The sequence below is a fragment of the Melospiza georgiana genome, chromosome 3 (genome assembly GCF_028018845.1).
Source record: "Melospiza georgiana isolate bMelGeo1 chromosome 3, bMelGeo1.pri, whole genome shotgun sequence".
Lineage (NCBI taxonomy): Eukaryota > Metazoa > Chordata > Aves > Passeriformes > Passerellidae > Melospiza > Melospiza georgiana.
Genome location: NC_080432.1, coordinates 91998415 through 92019816, shown reverse-complemented (window position 1 = coordinate 92019816; position 21402 = coordinate 91998415). Strand labels below are relative to the sequence as shown.

The 21402-nt window shown below is 45.4% G+C and overlaps 1 protein-coding gene across 2 annotated transcripts in view; it reads left to right on the top strand.

Moving 5' to 3' along the window:
- The window catches only part of GRHL1 (grainyhead like transcription factor 1), a 37882-nt gene that overhangs the window by 1871 nt on the left and 14609 nt on the right, over positions 1–21402 (top strand). For both annotated transcript variants that reach the window (XM_058020598.1, XM_058020597.1), the window contains exons 2-8: positions 1593–1779; positions 4693–4763; positions 6252–6642; positions 7391–7467; positions 8279–8435; positions 8889–9000; positions 9953–10047. In XM_058020598.1, the coding sequence (XP_057876581.1) occupies positions 1593–1779; positions 4693–4763; positions 6252–6642; positions 7391–7467; positions 8279–8435; positions 8889–9000; positions 9953–10047 (1090 nt within the window). The remainder of the gene's footprint in view (positions 1–1592; positions 1780–4692; positions 4764–6251; positions 6643–7390; positions 7468–8278; positions 8436–8888; positions 9001–9952; positions 10048–21402) is intronic.

The window sequence follows — 21402 nt, the reverse complement described above, 5'->3', positions numbered from 1 at the left end:
CTCTTCTGTGGGTCGTCTGTCTCACTTTGATAGAAAGTAGCTGTCCTCTGCCTTCGGGTGTCTGTGTCAGTGTGTGCACAAATACGTATGAGGACCTAAAGAATGGGCTTGGTGCAAGAACTTGTCTCTTTTGTCATTTTTGTTTGCTCTTCTTTCAACTCCATAATACTGATTTATAGCCACAAAGTGCTCTTACAAGTCCTGGAAACTCCCACTTGCTTTCAGTGCCTTCAGCTCAGCCAAGCTGTGCGATGGTGACTTGTGTAACTGATAAAGCGTCGAATGCATAATTTGCTTTGCAATCTTTTTGGTAGAAGGTGGTGATAAATGTAGGATACTGCTAAGCTGATTATAGTGATTAGAGTATTTCACAACTTTCTATTTCACAACTTTTTGTATTTGTAGTATATTTCAGTCTCTGAATGTATCTGAAATAGATGAAAAGAAGGATTCCCTACTAGGAAAAGGATGTGAAGGTGGTGGTTTTTTGTTGTTTTTGGTTTTTTTGGTTTTTTTGGTTTTTTTTTTGTTTTTTGTGGGGGTAGTTGTTTTTAAATAACTACTTTTCTATTTTAACTGTAGCCAGTTCACCAAAAATGTCAAGTTTGGGATTATTAAGGAAAGTAAAAAAGCCTCTCCTACTCCCCCAGCCCATCTGCAGTAAACTAATGTTAAACTTGCACTGGAAAGAAAACTGGTTTAAAAGTCAGATTTAAAAATTAACTTGAGCTGACTTAAAAGATGAAGCATATGTTTTACAATAGAACAGAAAAATATTATCTAGACTGGCAGGTTAATATTTTCTACACATCATGCTCTTGTCTGTGGACAGAATCTCCAAGTAATTTTGGAGTTGGTTCCCAGCCATCTCCAAATGTTCAGAGTAAATATAATTTTATATATATATACTACAGCACAAAGGGAATAACTCATCTTTTTCCTTTTTCTTCACTCATCTGAGTGTGTTTCAAACTAGTGTGCTGGATTATTTTAACTGTAACTAGGCAGTAAGTTGGTTTTCTTCCCCCTTGTCAGGAAAAAACACTGCCTAATTGATTTGAATCCCCCTTTACCTATTCCCCCATGTCATCTGTAACTTATCAGTAGCTTCTAGGTGGTGTTTTTAGATCTATTCTCAGAGTGAAGACACTTGAAAGCACTGGAGAAAAGAGATGTTTCGTTAATGCACGTCTTCAAGTTCCACATGGGAACTAGATCAGGTTGTGCCTTGGCAGTTTTACATGGGATGTGCTGGAGCTTTGTAGGTGGTTGGCCAGAAAGTGTGTTGCTCTTTCTGGGTTGGATTCAGAGCATGAGCAGGTCAGTTGTGCTCTTACATGGCTTTGTCTTTTTGTAGAGGCTGGTGTAATCCCTCTGAGTTTGGTCAAATTAATCCTGATTTACTCTGAGCATGAGTGAGATCAGAATTAAGTTTCTGGGCTTTTTGTGTTGACTAATCCTTGCAGTACACTGAATCAGAATATGAACCACTTGAAACTGGGGCAGCTAATTTTGAAGAACTTTTGGAATGTTTTTCATGTGTTCTAACAGGTGGCTTTTTTTTTTTATTTCTTCTTTTTTTATGATTCAAGTAAAAGACCCGTGTTGGTTCTTCAGAATGACTCTCTCTACTCTCAGAGACGTCCTTACACCAATGAAGATGAGGCCTGGAAAACTTTTCTTGAAAATCCCCTCACAGCAGCTACCAAAGCTATGATGAGCATCAATGGGGATGAAGACAGTGCAGCTGCCCTCGGACTGCTCTATGATTACTACAAGGTAGATTGGCCTGGGCTTGTTCTGCTAGCCAGCAGAGCTCGTGTTCCACCTGTGGAAAAGGTGTTATTTGCTAGAGGATTTTACAGAAGCTGTGAACAGATCTCAAGGACTTTAAACAGTGTGGATTTTAAATTGAAAAAACCCTATGTCTCTCTTTCTGAAAATTTGTTTTATTTTTAGGTCTGTAAAAAGATCTTGATGTAAAAGTAGCACTTTGCTGCTTTTCAACTTGAGTAGCACTTTTTCTGTTGACCCCAGGTTCTGCAAGAGGCAATGTCGTAAAGAGTGACACTTTTGTACCATATCCCTGCCTGAATATATATATACATGGAGTAAGAAACTCCTTTTGCTCATGATCCCTGTTCTGGTGGACCTTTGGCTTTTGCTGGGGCTTTGTTGTGTTACTGTAAGCTCAGCTGATACTAAGATACAGTTGCAGGATTTTGGTGCTGTGTGGGGCTGAAGTGTCCACCTCAAAGAGTTGCTGTCTGCATCCCTCTAACCCTCAGTGAGCCTCAGCTGCTGTAATCTGTTAATCCTTTGATAGCAGTGATTGTCTTGCCCAGTGTTCGTGGTCTTCTTGGAGACCTGTGCCTTCCTAGGTGCTCACAGCTGAGCTGAGCAGTCAGAGAACATTCTGGTCTGCATGGGGGGTGCATTTTGCTGAGCTCTGTTTCCCGAATACCAAAAGTATAAGCTAGGATAGTTATCTCTAGCCAGGGCAGTGGGGACCAGCAGGCATTTCCAGGCAGGGAGGGGTCCTGCTTGTGTTGGGACGCCTGTGTTATGGTGGCCTGGCTCATTGGGTGGAGATGCCTGTTGTTCCTTTGCTGAGCATGCAGGAAGGCCAGGAGGCTGACTTGGCTCTCCTGCCTGGCACTGTGGCTTGTGTCTTTTAACAGTGGTGAGTGCAGTTGCCAGCCTCAGTTGTGTTCTTCAAGCACTGGGAGAGATTGCCTGGTGCAGACAAAACCCTTGCCTGCCCTTTTAAGAGTTGAATATGTCTTACATACCAAAATATTCTTGTAATGCTTAATATGGAGATTAACACTCCACACACGCATGACAAAATGCCACAGACTCACTGATGTGGATGTTATTCAGCTAGTTTTGTGAGAAAACTGCCTTTCTGCTTTGTGCTTGTGCTTACTGTGCTTTTGGGGAAAAAAACCCAAACAACAACATGCTTTCACCAGAACAATTTTAATCCACAAGATCAATTTTGATTTCTAAACCTGTAGATTACAAAAAGAATGTTGATGTTGATCCGTCATGCTCGGCAAAGCAGAAGGGATTTGCTGTACATTAATGCCTATTTCAGGGTTTCCTCTTATGTTTGGGTATGAGTGGATGTACAGAAAAAATTGGTGGAAGAACAGGTAGGCTGCACACTTGGATAAAGCAGAATGGCTGGAGGTTGAAAGATTTATTGAGGCCTGCTATGGAGTAATGTTATAGAGAGATGATGTCGAGGCATTTCTAACACTCTGCATATTAAAGGCAGCTGATGAGATCACCTTCCTATAAAAAAAAAACAAAACAGCAAAACCAAAAAACTTTTGTTTCCTTCCATTTAACTACTGAGCTTGCTCAACTGTGGTTAATAAGGCTTTATAGAAAACAAATTTTGGATAAAAATTCTTTTGAGAGTGTTGGCCAAACGCAGATTGGAAAACTCTTATTTTTCGGTGACTAGTTAGTGCTGGTCTCCCAGCAGTCTCCATCTAGAGGTTCTCCACATTTTGCTGGTTACTGTGGGAAATCAAACAGTTCTGGTGTTTCTGGGGATTCCAGGTGTAAGAATGAGGATGTAGTTTCCAGTCAGAGCTGTGTAGAGAAGAATGCTGTTGGTGCCGGTGTGCCCTCAGCCTTTGCCTCCATGCTGAAGTGGTTCCCCACCCTGCACCCAGGCTGGCAAATGGAGGCAGGATCTGAGCAAGCTTTGGTGAAGGAGTGTGGTGGGAGTTCACTCCTCCATACATACACCAGAAGATGTTTGCTTTGCTCGTTCAGGAGGCGTGATGAGGGTGACAAAAGTCCTAGGCCTTACGTGTGGGTTGGCAGGAGAGCTTGTGTGGACTTGCAGTGTGGCTGAGGGGACCTGAGCACCACAGGCTTGTGCCAGCAGCTGCAAGAGCTGTTTGGGTTGCTGGAGTGCTGGTTATGTGCTCCATGCAAGGAGCTGAGCCAGCACAGCTCCAGGAGTTCACCTTCTCCTGTGAGCCTTGGCCTTGCAGTGCAGCCAGGAAAATGGCATGTGTGTGGGCAAGGTGACTTGTTTGACTGATGTGGTGTTTTCAGGGCAAATCTTGTCTGTGGCATAAAATACAAGAAGCAATACTGAGCTGTCTTAAATCCGGAATGGTGGATACATTTTGTTTATAAAAGTTTTAATATAGTTTTGGCCAGTGTGTTTTGTGTGGCCATACACAAACATGTGCTGTAGTGTCTCCATATGTTCATTGGACATGGTGCTCCCCAAATTCCCTGATCACAGAGGAGAAAGGGGAGCCTCAACTGGTCTTAGAGGGAATGGCCTGGAGAGCACTTGGGGAAGTGGATGTGGAACAGCATCCTTTCACAAGCTTTGAGCTTATCCAGCAAGCTGAACTCTGAGGGAACCTGCACTGCCAGAAAACCTTGGGAAATCTCCTCTTGGTCCTGCTCACCCCAGGACTGTGCTCCAGCCGTAGATGGATCATTTTCTGCACTGGTGTTCTCACCACCTGCTGCTGGCAAGAGCTCAGGGCTGACACCTGGGAACTGAGTTGCCTGTGTAGGGTTCTGTGGGGCATCTCCTGGGGTTGGCCTGGCCTCCAAAGTAAGGCTTCCTTAATTTGACCAAATTTTAAGGAGCTAATTTTTTTTGTATGGGAGGAAGGATTGAATTATAGTATGTCTTAAATTTCTCAGGTTCCAAGGGAGAGGAGATCTTCAACAGCCAAGCCTGAGGTAGAACATCCTGAACAAGACCATAACAAAAGGTATTATTTTTTATTACTGCTTCTCTATTTCCTCCATTGCCTCCTCAACCAGCAAAGCTGCTGAAGGACAGTAACTTGCTGCAGTGTGGAGAGAAATTGTTAGCTTTTACTCTGTGCCTCTGTGTTGCCTTAGGAACAGGATGGGGATTGAACCATGGTGTGGAGAGCTGAGGCTCAAACTGCTGCTCAGTGCCATCCATCTGCTTTTGGTGTGCTGATGTCATATAGTCAGCCTAGCAAAAGCTGCTCTCTAACTCTAGGTGCAGGCATCCCCCCAGGCTGCAGTCACTGGTGACACTTTCCATTTTTCATGGAGTTACTTCTGTTGCTCTCTGCTGATTTTTGTTCTCAGGTGCCAGCAGCATTGCTGTGTCATGCATGGCCCAGTTGGGAAGCTCTTCCAAGTGCTTGTGATTTGGTTTTGTGTTGTCTGGGGACTTTCTTTGTATTCTCTGGAACCTCTGTCTGGCTTCCCCTACCTGCCTTCTCTCTCTCATGCCTCCCAAGCAGATTTTACTGATTAGGTGAATATAACAAATGGGAGGTTCACTCAAGCCAGTTTCCACTCCTACCATCCTCTTCCTTTGGACAGACTAGAATGCTTTAAGGACCTGGGGTGAGGTTTTGTGGTCTGGCTGAGCAGATTGAGTGACTTGTCGTTGAAAAGAGCAGGCTGGTTCCCAGCCATGTGTTCCCACTGCTCCTCTTGAACCAGATTGAGTCTCACACTGATCCATCACCAAACAGGGAAGGAAAAGCTGGCTAGTTTTCTGCCAGCCAGGCAAGCTGAACTGGCTCACCAAGGAGGCAGGGGAAATGTCTGAATTGATGTGAAGGAGGGGGCAGGACCAATTGATGGGGAGGGAGAAAGAGAGGGCAGGCTGACTTAGTGGTTACTAGCCATGAGGTCAGCTCAGCCACAGATCTCAGTGCTGTCCTGGCAGAAATGAGTGTGGTGGGGTGGAGCGTGGCAAGTTATGCAAACCACTCCAAGGAGTCTTGGTGCAAACCACTCCCAGGAGTCCTGGTGCAGATTTTCTTGGGGGGTTGTGCGTGAAACAAGGGGTGTAATTTCCCTATTAGTGCTTCCCAGGTGGTGCACAGTCCTGGGGCAGGGGAGCAGCAGCCTTGCTGTCAGTCCTTCTGCCTCTGCCAAAGAGCAGCTTCGTGGAGCCTGTGTGTGCCACTGTGTGGTGGGAAGTGCTTAGTTTTGGTCTGCTGTTTTCCAGGCAGTGAGGATCTGGGCTGTGAACCCTCACCCTTTGCTCCAGGGTAATTACTCTCCAAGGTGGGATGATTAACAGTGGGAGAGGAGTTATGGGTTTTTTTTAATGAGTTTCTCAGCTTTTCAGGTTAGGATTGAGCTGCAGGAGCAGGAGAGTTTGAGTCAGCTGTCCTTGTCCAAAAGGTTGAAAAGCTTTTCTAGCTCTTGTTTATTGAGAAAACAATCTGTATAATTTATGCCTGATTTCTTTTTGCCCTTTTAAGGAACAGCATCCCAAACGTGACAGAACAATCGCTCATTTCTGCTGGAGAAAACAGGGTCCAGGTTCTGAAAAATGTGCCTTTCAATATTGTACTTCCACACACCCCCCAGATGGGCATGGACAAGCGAGGCCACCTCACGACCCCTGACACGACGGTGACGGTTTCCATTGCCACCATGCCCACGCACTCCATCAAGACGGAGACGCAGGCGCACGGCTTTGCTGTGGGCCTCCCGCCCGGTGTGTACCACCCCGAGCCGCCCGAGCGCGTGGTGGTCTTCGACAGGAACCTCAACCCCGAGCAGTTCAGTTCCAGCACACAGCCCCAGAACTCGCAGAGGCGAACGCCAGACTCCACCTTCTCGGAGACCTTCAAGGAGGGTGTGCAAGAGGTACCGGGAGAGGCAGCTGCTGTGTGTGTGTCTGTCTTGGTCTGGATGGAGAGATTCACTTCCATCTTCAACTGTTCTTGTTACATGACAGAAAGCTGTCCAGTGGCTTATCCACTTCCCAGAAAAGTGCATAATTAAAACTTAGTAAATAGAACCTTCGCAACATGCAATCATTATCAAAAGTGAATGACTAATCTGACTAGTGACAGAGGCTTTGGCTTGCAGAGTGTGGAAATAGTTATCTCGATCCATAGAGCCAGGGTTTTGCAAGAGTTCAGCACTCTGTGGTGCCTTTGCAGGTACCAAAGTGAAGTGACTGTATATAAGCTTCCTTACTGCCAGTTTCTAGGTGTGGTGTGTGTCCATAGAAAACAGTTGGATTATGTAGGGCCCTTGAGTGAGAAAATGTGTGGGTTTTGTTTTATGATAGCAACTGAAAATAGCAGTGTAACCATGTTTTGATTTTTAAGCCAAACCTCAAGGAGCTGTGTAGCTATACCCTTCGAGATTTGGGAAAGCACTAAAATTTTGCCTTAAGCTGACTTGGAAGGCTTACGAGATGTTGTGCTTAGCTGACACCCAGAAGTTTTGGATTAAAACACTATTCAAGTGTCCTGTTTGTTGAAACCAAAAATCGTTTGTTATCTGTTGAACAATTTGCCTGACAGAAGTTCCGTGGTAAGGAGTGTCTATTTAATACTGACTTTTCTTTTTGCTGCAGTGTTAATTGTTGTTTTGTCTACTCCAGGTTTTCTTTCCTACTGAACTGAATCTCCGAATGGCCAACATGAATTCAGAAGATTATGTTTTTGACAGCATTTCTGGGTAATGATTTAAGGCTCCCATTTGCCCATATCCTCCTATTCTCTCAGTTGTCCATGAGCAAGCAGTACAACTCATGCCAGTTTGCACCAAGTCACAGTTGGATTTTGAGGGGGCTTGTGCATCTCAAACCCACAATTGTCTGCTTTTTTGAATTTCACAGTTGAAAATTGTAGCTGTAAAGATAAAATTGTATCTCTGAAGAAAACAAATACTTTAAAGAAAACTACCTGGAGGACTGTAAATACCACCCATCTTCAGTTAGGGTCCTTGCACCAAATCTGTGTCCCATGGGAAGAGGCAGTACTGTCTGGGAGTGATCTGGGAGTTTGCTTCCATCTGTGCCCCCCTCCCTGGTGTGCTTGTCTTGCTCTCAGTCTGCTGGAAATTTACATCAAAAACAGGAGAAATAAAACTCACCTGAACTCCAGAGGAGGGGAGCAACTTGTTTGATAGTTGCAGTTGAGAGGGTGATGGCCTCTGAGTAGCTTATTGACTTGTGAATTTAATTAAATTGCTAATAGATACTTTTCTGTTGGTTGAGGGCAGCTTGCTGCTCTCAGCCTGAATAGGGACCTTCCAGTCTTGCCTGCTGATGTGTCTTAGGATTTAGCTTGCCAAGAACTTCTCTTAAAATGTTCATTCATGAAGGAAATGGTTGGAAAAGGGGCTCATCCTGTTTTCCAACTTCTTTGCCTGTTGGTGGCTTAATGAGTCAGCTAACGACTTTGGAATTTCTCCAAATTAAATGTGGGACGTTTAATCAGCTTTCCAGGAAAATGCCTTAGCAATCACTACACTCTTCACATTATAGGAATAACTTTGAATACACTCTGGAAGCCTCCAAGTCCCTCCGACAGAAGCCTGGGGACAGCACAATGACTTACCTGAATAAAGGTCAATTTTACCCAATCACGCTGAAAGAAGTCAGCAGCACTGAAGGAATCCACCACCCCATCAGTAAAGTTCGAGTGAGTGGCAGCACTTGTGGTTTCTTGGGAGGGAGGGTGTGCACCATGGTAACCTTAAAGTGCAGCAATCTCGACCAGAGCATCAGCACAAAGGCCAGCTTAGCTGTGCTCTTACGTCAGTGCTCGTTCCTTTGCTGTCCACCTACTGCCAGGCCAGCCCAGCTTGGCTCAGACTGTTAAGAAGTGGTGTCAGCACTTGTGTAAAGGTGATGCAACACCTGGAATGAGATCCTTGAATTCTGGTTAGGAGAGCAGTTCTGCTCATCTCTGTTTATGACCCAGAAAGTGCTGTTGTCTGCTTTCCTGTTTGGCAACGGTGTTCCAGGTATACTGTACTGCCTCAAGTGGAAAAGCCTAAAGCTCCAAACCAAATGTACTCTCTGGCCTTTTCTTTATTTCTCTTTCATGTTTTTGTTTGTTTTTTTTTTTTAATCTTTCCCTCTCTCCTTTCAGAGTGTCATTATGGTTGTGTTTGCTGAAGACAAAACAAGGGAAGATCAGCTCAGGCACTGGAAATACTGGCACTCAAGACAGCACACAGCCAAACAAAGATGCATTGACATAGGTAAGGAACAGTCTCATTGCTGATGTCAGACTTAAGACTTAATTCCTTGGCAAGGTTCCGTTTTCTGCCAAAGCTTTGTTATTTTAAGGAACTTCTGGATCCCTCTCTGCCCTCCATAGCTTTGCTGAAATCCCAGAGATGGTTTGTGATTGGAACTAATGCTGTAGTTTTTAGAGCTCATCAAAGAGGCTGATTTTTTTTTTTTTTTTAGGATTTTGATTGGTGGGTTTTGTCTTGGGAAATCCAACAATCCCCTCCATACAACAGGTTTTCTTAGAATATCCTGGTACTTGTAGCTAAGTCACAGCTTGTAGTCCCAGTGGCTGTCCTAAATATTGTGTTTCTTCAAAGGACAAGATCCTTGTAGGAATACCTCGAGCCTAATGATCCTCCTTCCCACAGCTTTGCTCACAACTCGTCTTTGGTACATGTAAAAAAAGAAAACACTGCAAATTTCCACTTGCCTCCAGACAAGGCTGGGGCTGGCTGGGTTCCAGCCTTCACTGGCTGAAGGCTGGGCTGTACTCCTGGTCCCTTCCTTCTGTGAATCAAAGCAGGGATTAATCACTTGGCACTTAAAGCAGACGCGCATGCAAATCTTTGTTTGTTATTGAAGGAGTTTTATTGAGAGCTTATGTCCTTGCCATACAGGGTAGAGTTTCCCGCACATAGCACAGAACACCTCATATTTGGGATCTGCCTTTGTCACTGCAGTTTCTAGTTTAGAATTTTTGCAAGTCCCATTTTGCTCCTTCCTCCTGTTTGTTGAGGGTTTTTTTGTGTGTGAGAACCATTTCCAGCCTCTTTAAAAATCCATTCCTAAGGTACAGTTCAGCTTTTTTTTGCCCCCCAAGGGGCTGCTGAAGAGGTACAGTTTCTGGCTGCTTCATGTGATTAAGAACTCAGGTAATATCTCTTCTTCCTCTCCCTCATGAACCCTTCTGTGTGACAGCTGACTATAAGGAGAGCTTCAACACCATCAGCAACATTGAGGAGATTGCCTACAATGCAATATCCTTCACCTGGGACATCAACGAGGAAGCAAAGGTATGTGACCACGATTGTATTTCCTGTCCTTTGAGCAGATTCAGGGGCTGGGGGAAGGGAAGGGTGTGTGGCCTACCTGGTGATTAGCGTGTAACAAGTTTGTTTACGCTCCTACATTAGGCAAAACCTTCTGGCTATTTCTTAAGAGGGTTTGCATGTGCAACTGGGAGAGCTTTGCAACTGCTTTAGGGTTCTTGGCAGAAGTGGCTGCCTGAGAGACAAGTACTGACAGAAGGAAGCACAGAGGAGCGTTTGGGAGCAGAGGAGGTGTGAGGGAGGTGTAGGGGGCAGCTGCAGGGGAGCTGGGGCTCCAGCCATGGCCTTGCTTTCCACCAGAGAGGGAGCAGCTGCGGCATGCATTGCTTAAACCGCGAATCCCAACACCCAGTGACCTATTTCTAACTAGAACAGCCTCCTGGTGAACTCTGGTTTGATCTTTCCTCAGGGCTGTGGGTGCTTTTGTAGGTGTGTAGGTACAGGAAGCTTCCCTGGCTAGTAGCTTACTGCAGCTGTTTGAGCCACTCTGGCTGCTGGAAAAGCCTTGTGTATCTTGTAGGTTCAAGGAAAAGTCAAAGCGTGGAGCCAACCCAGTTCTAGAGGCATTTCTCACTGGTTAGCTGCTGGAGTCAAAGTGAAGGAATTTTCTTTTGAGAATTTCATTACTGCCTGGGTTTTCTTTAAAAATTGGGAATGGTTTCCATTCCTTTTTGGAGACTGGCTGTTTCCTTGGCAGTGCTAGTAAGTGGTACCAGCAAGCAGTCCCAGTAGTCACCAGCATCATGGGGACAAACACTGATGGCTGCAGAGTGCCATGTCTAGGGAGAGCCTGGCTTGGGGGAACTCTCAGCAAAGAACACAGCTCCTTCTCTGGAGCTGTGTGTGCTCCTGCTCTTCAGGAGGAGCAAGGGCTGCTGTCACTGCACAGAGCTTGCTGTCACCACAAACTGTGCGCTGTCCTGCACAAGAGCTGTGGAGAAAATACTGTATGGAGACTGCTGCTAGGTTTCAGCTCTGTGGGAGAAGTTTGGGATGCGTAGCAGACAGCAGTGAGGAGCTGTGTGTGCTGCTGCTGAAAGTGCTTTGCAATGTGTGGGACGTTACTTTTGAGTCTGGTGTTGGGTGCCAGGATCGCCTTTTCAGCAGATTTGGCTTCAGTCGGGTTGAGAGGGCTGGCAGGGAGGGCCTTATCTGCTGGAGGATGCTAAAAGGCTGACATGATTTCTAAAACATGAAGCACTTCACTTTGTGAACAAACAGAAGAGCTGTCAAAAGGAGTCAGTAAGTATTATCCTGCTGCCATAGCCAGTCAAACATTTAACAAACGCAGGGAGTCGGTGTCTAGGAGGTATGCAAAGGCTTAGGATTTGCACACAGGGGTGGATCATGCAGGCAGAACAATGCAAGTCCTCAAGGAGCTGGAAGCACTTTCTGCAGCTGCCTCTCTGCTGGCTGAGCCACTCTGCAGCAGTAGGGACGGGCCATTAACTCAGGAGCAGGGCTCACAGCTGGTGCTGAGAACCTTGTGGCTGCCCCAAGGAAAGCCATCCCTTCCTACCAGGTGGCTATTGCCAAGTTACTCTACAGACCCATGAATGATTAGTTTCAGTCTATAATGAAATTGCCAATAGCATCTTGAAAGGGTCTAAGGACCTTCATGGTGATATTTCACCTCATGGCTGAACTTCATGGGATGAAATGGTGTGGGGAGCTGTGAGACAGACTTTTTTAGCTACAGAGGCAAATTTGCCTCCAGATTCACAGTCTTAGTGTGTGAGATCCATATACTGAGACTCCTGGTTTATATGAACTTTCAGAGGGCGCTGTTGATACCAAATATGCAAGCCTTGACTCTTGGGATCAGAATCATATTAAGACAAAAACACCCTCAATTTCAGTATTTAAAGAATTGGCATTTTTAGCAAAGACTCCATGTTCTTAAATGTCTGTTTAACTTCATTTTTTCCCTGAATGGATGTGTTTTCTCAGTGACTGAATTTCTCACAAGATGATCTGCAGTTCTTTCTCTACTTCTGATCTTATCAGGAGATGTCTGAGCCAATTTCAACAATTTTTATTGCATGGCTCATTTACCTTGTATGCTCTTGCTCTCTCTTTTCCTTTCCCTCCCTTCCCCCCAACCCCTGACAGCAGTCTTAAAGTATATGAAGAAAGCAAGGAACAGATAGAGCTGAGTTTCTGATGTTACAGAAATTCCTTCACAGCAATAAATACAGTGTTTATATTTAATAACAGCAGAAGTGCTGCATAGACAGTATGTTTAACCTTGATCATTAGAAATTTGCTTCCTGAGCCCTGGAGGACCAGTGCCAGGTGATTCTTCTGGGCTTGCTGCTTCTCCCGTTTCCCTCTTGCTTTTCCTTCCAGTTTGCTGTGGAAATGATTTGATCCTGTGCAGCCATGTCAAATGGGAGGTGATGAGGCTCTGTGTCTGGGCTCTCTGATGTAGTTACTCATTTGGACGCGCAGGGTGTGTGTCAGATTGAAGCAGAAATAGCATATTATCACAAGGAGATGCCCTTAGCAGCTCTGGGACCATGTATTTACCTTCTTGTGGGGATGTACAGGAATATTGCACCTCTGCCAGTGTGTCTGTTCAGGAGGGTGTCACCTGCCTGAGAGTGCTTTTGCCAGTGCCCTTGGGGCACTAAGGGGGTTTAGTAAACTGCGCCTTTCTGGTGAAGAAACGCTCTTTTCATACAATACAAGTCATGTGCTCCTCCTGTAGAAAGGAACTTCCCAGCTGTGTTGTGCTGGGAGAGCAGAGAGCAAGGCCAGGGCTCTGGTTGCTGGACACATTGGACAGCCTGGCTCTGCACAGCTGGAATTGTCCCACAGCTGCCTGCATTGCTGTGCTGTTACTGAGCCCTTGGGTGTAGAAACCAGGGATATTTCATGCATGACAGACACTGCCCACTCTGGGACCTGACCGTGTCCATGGCTTTCAGAGTAAATGTGCTTCTCTCTGGCAGCTCCTCTCTGCCCTCTTCTGTTGTTTTGGGACATCACAGGAGCTGCTGGAAGCAGCCACTTCTCAACAGAGGCTGCTTTAAGTATTCTCTGACCTTTGCAAGAGTGTGTTCAAGCTGGAAAAGAACCCAGCATCCAAAGCCTCCTTGCTCTGAGACAGTGAGGGGAACGAGGGCTGGGGAGGAAGGCCAGACTTTGAAAGAGGCAACCTGCCCTGAAGTGGTACTGTTGAGATTTGAAGGAGAAGTGAGAGTGGGGTTAGAAGGATTGTCAGGAGACACTGCAGAGGGGGTAAGCAGTGATTCAGGTGGGCTTTCAGATGTCTGTGTTAGAGGTGAGGTCTGATCCCATCACCTGCCAGAGCAGGGCAAGGGAATAGTTGAATGGGGAGGCAGTCATGCTTTGTAAGCAGAAAAGGGAAGAGGGTGGACTAGAAAATCAGTTGATGACTGGTGGATTGTTGAATGGGGTATTTAAGAAAGCCAGTGTAGCTCCTCAATCAGGAGCCATCCTGCTGGAGTGGAAGCATGATCTGATGAGTCTGAGATGTGCAGCTGAGTTACCCTGAGGCTTGTGGAGACTTCAAACAGTTTCCCACCCCAGATGGATGTCTGCCGTGGGCAGACAGTCAAGGTGGGGTTCTTCTGCAGAGAAGCTTTTAGATGTCTGAACACAAGCTCGTCATCTGTTGCGTCTGTGACTTCATTAGGGTGTCTAGAGCTGGGGTGCAGCTTTCTCTAGAGGTGTCTGCCCCTTCTTGTTCACTGAGCAGGCTTGGCTGTCTTTGAAATGTGGGGATGTTAGAAGTTGGGAATAGGAATCCTTGCAGCCCTTTTTGGGTCTGTGTCGCCCATGTCAGTCAGAATAAATGGTTTTAGTTTCAGGACATGAGTTTTTGAGGCTGGGATCCATCTCTTCCCAGGCTCTCCTTTTCTTGATTGGAACCCAATAAAGGTCTTTTAATGAAGATTGCCACTATGTTGCAGCTAAATGCACATTTCATACTGCTCTTCCTAACGTTGGCTGTTGTCCTGTTATCTCTGCTATGTTACCCGTTAGGCTGCAAAGCAAATTCTGTCCCTTAACTCTGGCCTGGGGACATGGCCTGCTCTCAGGTCAGTGGCACTTGAATAATCTGGACAGATTGGTTTCCCCAGGGTTAACTGGCTTTGCTGGATCCTGCTTTGCTCAAATCCTGTCTGAGCTCTTGCCCTGTGGAGCAGGAGGGTTGGGGCCTCTTGTCTGAACAGGGTGAATTGTTGTCTGCACAGTGACTGCAAGAGCCTCCTGCCTGTTTCTGGAGCTCTGACAGGGCAGGGATCCTGCCCTTGTGCTGGGGCACCCCTTCTGAAAGGCAGCATTGCTTCCAGCAGCTCCCAGAGAAGGCCCCCGTGGAGGTCTTTGGTCTGGCTTGCTATAGGCTGGGTAATGGGACTGCAGCCAAAAATGATGTCACTGCACATTAAGGGTTCTATTGTCCTCCTACTTCTTCCCTCCCAAAAAAAAAAAAGTCATTGTAAGCCAGATGCTGTGTGAAAAACCTCATTCTACTAAAAGGGAATACATGGAGAGAGTGTAACAGGCATTTTGAGCTCAGGAATATCATGACAGAGCTTTTTGCTGCTTTTCACCAAAGGGAAGATGCTGTAGTGTGTCTTAATTGATGCCCTGAATGACATAGCAATTAAACAGTACTTTTTTATTACTTTTTTTTTGGTCCAAGAAGAGTGGAATGGTCCTAATATTATGGTAATTTGCATCTAATTCGGGATAGCCTTTTGAAATAGAAATTTAGGCAATAAGGGTGGTCTTCTTGGCAGATCCTCCCATGTGTTGGCAAGATTATTTTGTTTAGAGGAGTTCAGTTTTTGGAGAGGGTGGATCTCTTGCTACAACTTGAAGCGAGACTGGGTGGTACACTACTGATTTATTTTAGGAGCTTATTCTAGCCTAATCCTCCCTTGGTGTACGCTGTAGAAAGAATTTAAACTTTTTTGATTGATGAATATTGCATCCATTTATATGGATGCCATTGTAATGAAGCAGCAGTCATATGCCTCATTAAAGAAGGTGTTGCCACCTTCAGCAGCATTGAGGAGGTACAGGTTTGACTAGTTGGAAATGAAACTATGAAATGTGATGAGTCAAACATACTTAAAGGAAAGAGATTGGTGTGAAGCCAAGGCTGCAGACCACAAATACTTTGAGGCAGGTACACAGAGCCTTTGGAGCAGTGACATAGGAAAGTCATAGCAAGTATTGCTTACCTGCCTCTTAACACTGACCTCTCCCTGCTCTGTCCTGGGTTTTCTGGAAAACAAGCATATGCCATCCTTGATTTTAAGCATTGCCAACTAGAAGTTTTCAACCCAGTATTTTATCTCACCTTCATGTCCCAAGCCTCTGCCATTGTCTGGCCTTCCAAGTAGGAGCTCACAGGGTGTTTCCCAAAACTGAAAGGAAAATCTCTTGACATTAGCTTTTCTATAGAGAAAACTAGGAGGTGATTTTTTGCTTTTCTTTTCCCTTTTCTCTATTCCTTTTTTGTCTGATGGCAACTCTTTATTTTCAGTAATTTTTGTGCATTTATAGACTTAATTCTCTGTTTTGGGTTTTGTTGTTGTGTTTCACCTTTTGTCATTGTTTTTGGAGACTTGTGTTGTTGTTGTTGATGTGGGGGATTTTTGGTGGTTTTTTTGTTGTTGTTGTTTATTTGTTGCTTGGGGTTTTTTTTCAACACATTGTCACTGTTTTTTCCAAACTGCTGTTTTTACTTTCTTTCCAACCAACCTTACAAAACCTGGCCCGCAGCTTTATCTTATCAAAGTGTGGGGTGGGAGGAAGCATCAGTAGGACTGGGAACCATTATCCCCATGTTTCCCAGGTGTTGTGAGCAGAGACATTCCTATATTTCCTTGCCTCAGAACAGGTTGGAATAACAATCAGCATTGCTCTTTGTGAGCAGAATATGTATTTTCCTTTCATTACCATTCCTTTTTGTTTTGTTGGTGGAGTAAACTTGCTAGGAGGATGTTCTTTATCTGGAGGCGGATTGTATTTCCCACTTGTCATTCCTTGACATGGTGTGGGACCCATGATGGCCTCTGTGTAAGTCACCCAGATTGGGAGTGGTAGGTTTGAATGCAAACTCACTCTCGTGGGCTGTGAGCAGGATGGTGCTGGGGCTGCCTGGCGGAGCTGGGGCGGATGCAGCCCTGTCAGCCATGTGCCAGACAAGCCTTTTTTGGAGCATCCGATCCCAAAGGCAGGAGGTGGCTCAGGAGCCCACAGGTGCATGAATTGCCCAATTTTTTTATCTCTTTCCTGGCTCACCTCCTGCTGATGCAAAACCTGTGGTGCGTGTGGGAGGTGAAGAAACGAATGTGAGAGCAGTAAGATTAGCCACCTCTCAGGTGATCTTACCAAAGTGTGGGTTTGGGTTTTTTTTCTTTTAAATACAGAAGAGTCTTCCCAGAGCTGCTTTCTTAGGACATGCCTTCGTGGATGTGTGCAGGCAGACCTGTGCTTGCCCTGCCTGCACTCGAAGCTGCTTGGCTCTCACCCAGAGCCAATCTTGGAAGCCACGTAGCTACATTGGCACAAGGCAGTGCCCAGGTTGACAGCTCTGCCTCTCAGAAGGGCTTGGAACTCTGTTGGTGTACTTCATAAGGCTGTTGGACAGGAGATGTTTTCCATCCAACCAGCTTGCAGCATAGAGGAAACATATGGGGACCAATCTTTAGAAAATACTCTGGGGTTTTTTTTTCCTCTTTGCTGTTTATATTTGTCCAAGCCTTTAGAGAAACCATATGATTTCAGCTATCAGCATTGCAATTACAAACTTTGAGATTCTGGTTAATTTTTCTTTATGGAAGAGGGATACACTGCCTTTGTGTCAGGAAAATGATTTCTAGATCCACTGGAATCCCTTTGCCTACTGTATTTTGGGCATAACATTGAAACTATTTAGCCAAGGCTGAGAAAAGCAGCTGCATTCCCTGGAAAGAAGCTAATTGCAGTTTAACCTGTTGTGTTGTAGGCTCCAAACTCTGTATTCTGTACAAACACAGTCATCCAAGATCAAAAACATACAGACAATTTTAAGTTGAATATAACACAGACTGAATATAACATAGCCTGGAATGTCTCCTATGAAGACAGGCTGAAGAGTTGGGGTTGTACAGCCTGAAGAAGAGATGGCTCTGGAGAGACCTTAGAACACCCTCCAGGACCAAAAGGGGGGCTAAAAGAATGCTGGAGGGGGACTTTTTACAGGGGCTTACAGTGATATAGAACAAGGGTGAATGGTTTCAAACTGACAGAGTCACATTAGGTATTAGGAGGAAATTCCTCACTGTGAGGGGTGCTAAGCCACTGTAACAGGCTGCCAGGAGAAGCTGTGGATGCCTCATTCCTGCAAGTGTTGAAGACCAGGTTGGATGGGATTTTGAGCCTTCTGGTCTGGTGAAATGTGTCCCTGCCCATAACATGGGGGCTGGACTTGATGATCTTTAAGGTCCCTTCCAACCCAAACTGGTTAAAATGAGAGGCTTTGGTGTACTAGTGTTAGAAAAGAGCTAAGGTTGTTATCTGAATTTTTAATAGAGAAAGAAATATCCAGTGGACTTGGATTTTGTTGAGTAATATCTTAATCCTTTGGACACAGAAATGTATAGGTTCATAAATGGGAGGAGATAATACCATTTATCTGCCTTCTCTTGAAACAAAATAAATGTGGAGCAAGGTGATCAGCCTGGAAAAGTCCCAGGTCTGCCTGTGTGGGTCCTTATCCAGAAGGATGTACAGGACTTTGCAGGATAGTGCTACCTGTGCCTGTGTTTGCTCTCACTGGTCAGAATTCATGGTGTGCTAACACAAGTTGCTCCCCATTGCCTGTGGCAGCCCCAGCTGCCATGAGTGAGAACCTACACTGCTCCTTTCCAACTGGGCAGATGAGCCTGCACAAGGTGACATTTCATCTAAAGCTGCTGCATATGTAGCCTTTGGACTCACCAGAATTGCTAGTGCTTTCTGTGTGACAGAAAAGTACGGCGTCCAAGATAAACTGAGGAGAAGAGATCTGGGTATGCAAGCCTTCATTTAAAAAAGGCATCTTTCATCTCGCTGACAGAGAGGTTCCTGCAGTGCTTTGATTGCCCTTTAATTATGTCTGTTTTTCCTGGTTTGTTTGAAAGGCAGATCTTGTTAAAAGAAGGTGCTGTGTGGAAAGAACTTGGCTGTCTCTGCTGCCCTTCCTTGAGGGCACACGGCAGAGCTGTCGGATTAATTTTTTTCTGCGTTATTAAAATGGAAGATTGTTTCTCGTGGATTTGAGTGTAGGCACGGTGTGTTCCTCCCACCTTTGGTGAGGAGGGGCATGAGGGGTCGGATGGTTAAAGCAGACAGAGAAGTCATGAGGTCTGACTTCTTCCCACGCTAACTTCCAGCATGATCCCAGAGGAGGTGCTTTAATCCTTGTGCCTTCAGTCTTTTGTTGTGTGCAGCTGGGCTGCCCCAAAGGCTGCAGGAAACCCAGCATGGCGTTGGGGAAAGGAGGCTCTGGAGTGTTGGGGTGAATGCCAGGTGTGGGAGGTTAGCAACTTGTAGCAGCTCACAGTTTTCATGCTGTTTGATTTTATCTGATATGCCACCATTGTGAAGCCATTTGCCTCAATGAGTATCTCAGCTTTTTTTAAAAAGGGTTAGAAAAAGCGTGGAAAAAATCAACAGAAAAAAAAAAGGAATAAAGCCTGCCTTGAGTTAGAGAGAAAAGCCTGGCTATGTGGTAGCCTAGATATATGTAGTCAAATATAGACTAGAGGCTCAACTGCCAAGCAAGCAAAATAACTCGAGAACAGGTTTCTAATCCCTTTACAAATCTCAGTTTTAAAGAAAATCTGCGTAACTTTTGAGGGCTTGACTCATGCGTGTAAGTGCCCAGGCTTGACAGTGCTCTATTTTTAAATGCTGTCTTTATGTTGAATCTTGGGAGGTGAGATGAAAATGTTTTTTTTTTAAAAGTAACAACAAATCTTAATATAGCTGAGAATGCGGAACTGCCCTTAGAAAAATAGGTTGGACACATGAAAAGGAATCTTGCTCAGCAGGCTGAAGACGCAGAGCAACTTCTGTGGTTGCGTTTTTCTTTCTTCTGGCAATTTTGGGGTGGGGATATAGCTGATGCAGTCACTTGGCCTTACATTTCATTTCTAATGTAAGTCAATATTCCTGTACATTAAGAACCTGGCTGAAACTGTCTTAGCCCAAACTGGGAAAAGCTGTTTGCTAAAATTCTGTTTTGTGAAGCTTGAGGCAACCTGAAGTTGCTCAAAATAGGAGGTACAGGGTGGGTAGGGAGAAGTAGATGCTCCTTTTGAGCTGAAGTGGTTTAGTACAAACAGGAGAAGACAGGCTGGCTCTCTGTTGCTTCAGAGACATGATTAGGTTTTAGTTGTCATCTCCTGCCTAGAGTCCTGAAGATTTAAATGGCATGAAAATGAAGTCAGCTGCTTAAAGCCAAAGCTAATCAAATCAGGAGACTCTGAAGTAGGAGGATAATCTTTGACATCTGACAGGCAGTCCTAAATTCCCATGGGATACCTGTGCAGCTCTGCTGTAGTAACATGTGTCTCTTGTGCTGAGACCAACTCTTCTACTTCAGCCCAGTGGGCTTTGTGTGGCTGGTAAGCCATAAAAACTGAAACCATGAACTTGAAATCTCAGAAGAGAAGCGACACCATGTGCTAGTGAACTGCTGATGCTGCACACTGAATCTTCTGGTGTCCAGTGGTGTGAAACTCATTTGAGGGATTTCACAGAAATTCTGAGATGGTGGTGGACCTGCTGATGTGGCTGCTTGGGCATGTTTTTCTTAAAGATTGTAGTATTTTTTTAATACAGAAATGAGTTGAGTGAATATTCAGTATAGGTAAATTTAAAATTTAAAATGTAAAAATATGCAAACACCAGAGTTGAGGGTCTTTTAAAAAACAAAACCCCTGCTCAGGGAATGCAATTATTCAGGGTGTGCATACATCTGATTACCAAACTCCTAAGCTGGTGAGAGCAGCTCTTCAAACTCCTTGAAGCTTTCCCCCGGGCTGTACCAGCACTGCAGGCAAAATGTCCTTGTGAAGGCAAAGGTAGCAAGAAGGGAAGTGGGGTGGATAAAAGCAGGCAAAGCCATCCTTTGGGTTAGTCTGGGAAAGACTGCAAACAGCTTCTTTTAAAATAATTTTCCTGACTGAGATTTGTGATGTATTTAATGCTTTCACAAAAAGTTGTCTTGGAACAGCGTGGGTTTGGGATGCTGGGGCACAGCTGGAGGGTGAGCAGGCACTGAGCACCAGCTCCCCTGGCATCCTGCACGTGTTCCTGGCTTCAGTCCCTCCAGAGGCAGCAGTGTGGGTCGGGGGCTGCTGTGCTGGCCTGGGTTGGGTGGGTGGTGTTTCACTCATTCCATGTCCCTTGGCCCAGCAGGCCTTGGTGGGGACATGGGAACTGGAATCTCTGGGATGGTGTGTGCCCAGAGGGGAATAGGGGGGCTGCTTGCTGAGCAGCTGTGCTGCCCTCTCAGGGCACAGGGGCTGCAGGAAGCAGCGTGTGAAGCCCCAACACTCAGACAGGTTATTGCAAAAGAAGTCCCTCACCTGCACTGTTTTTCCTCCCTGCCCCAGCTTTTTATACAGCTCTATTATACATGGCAGGGAAAAATCAGTGGTTACAAACTATCAGCAGGTCAGGGTTTTACATTCCCATCTCCCATCTTTGTTAAAACTGGTAAAGGATGTTTCAGAGCCATGCAAAGAGGACGCTGATAAGCAGCCCTTAGCAAAGCCAGAGCCTGTAGCTCTCCCTAGGCTGTGTGAGCCTGTGCAGCTCCGGGAGGTGGCACCAGCTCGCTGCTCTGATGGAGCTGCTGGAGGCACCACCTGAGTGAGCATCGGGGGCTTGCATGGTGCTCCTGCAAAATCTCTGGGAAGGTGCTTCTGGCTCCCAAGGCTTTGATTATTTTTTAAAGCAGTGAGTTCCCAGCCTTTATTCTTCAGGCAGAGAGGAGAGAAGCTGATGCAGGTCTTGGTGGCTTGTAAATTCCTGGTAATTAATCCTCACAGCTTCTGAGGTGTGCCAGTAATAGGCATTGTGTCTGTAGAAAAGCCTGGCACACTGCAAGCCCATTATCTAGATACAAAGTACTCTGGTCTATCTGCTCGTATCCACTTAAGGATATTTCTTTATTCTCTTAAGCAGCATTGGACTTGTTCTCTGGTTGTGTATGATTTGTGTTTTTTAGAGGGTTTCTTTGTTGTTTTTTTCAAGCAGTTGTGAAAATGAAATTAGATATGTTCCTCCGTGTAATTAATTTTC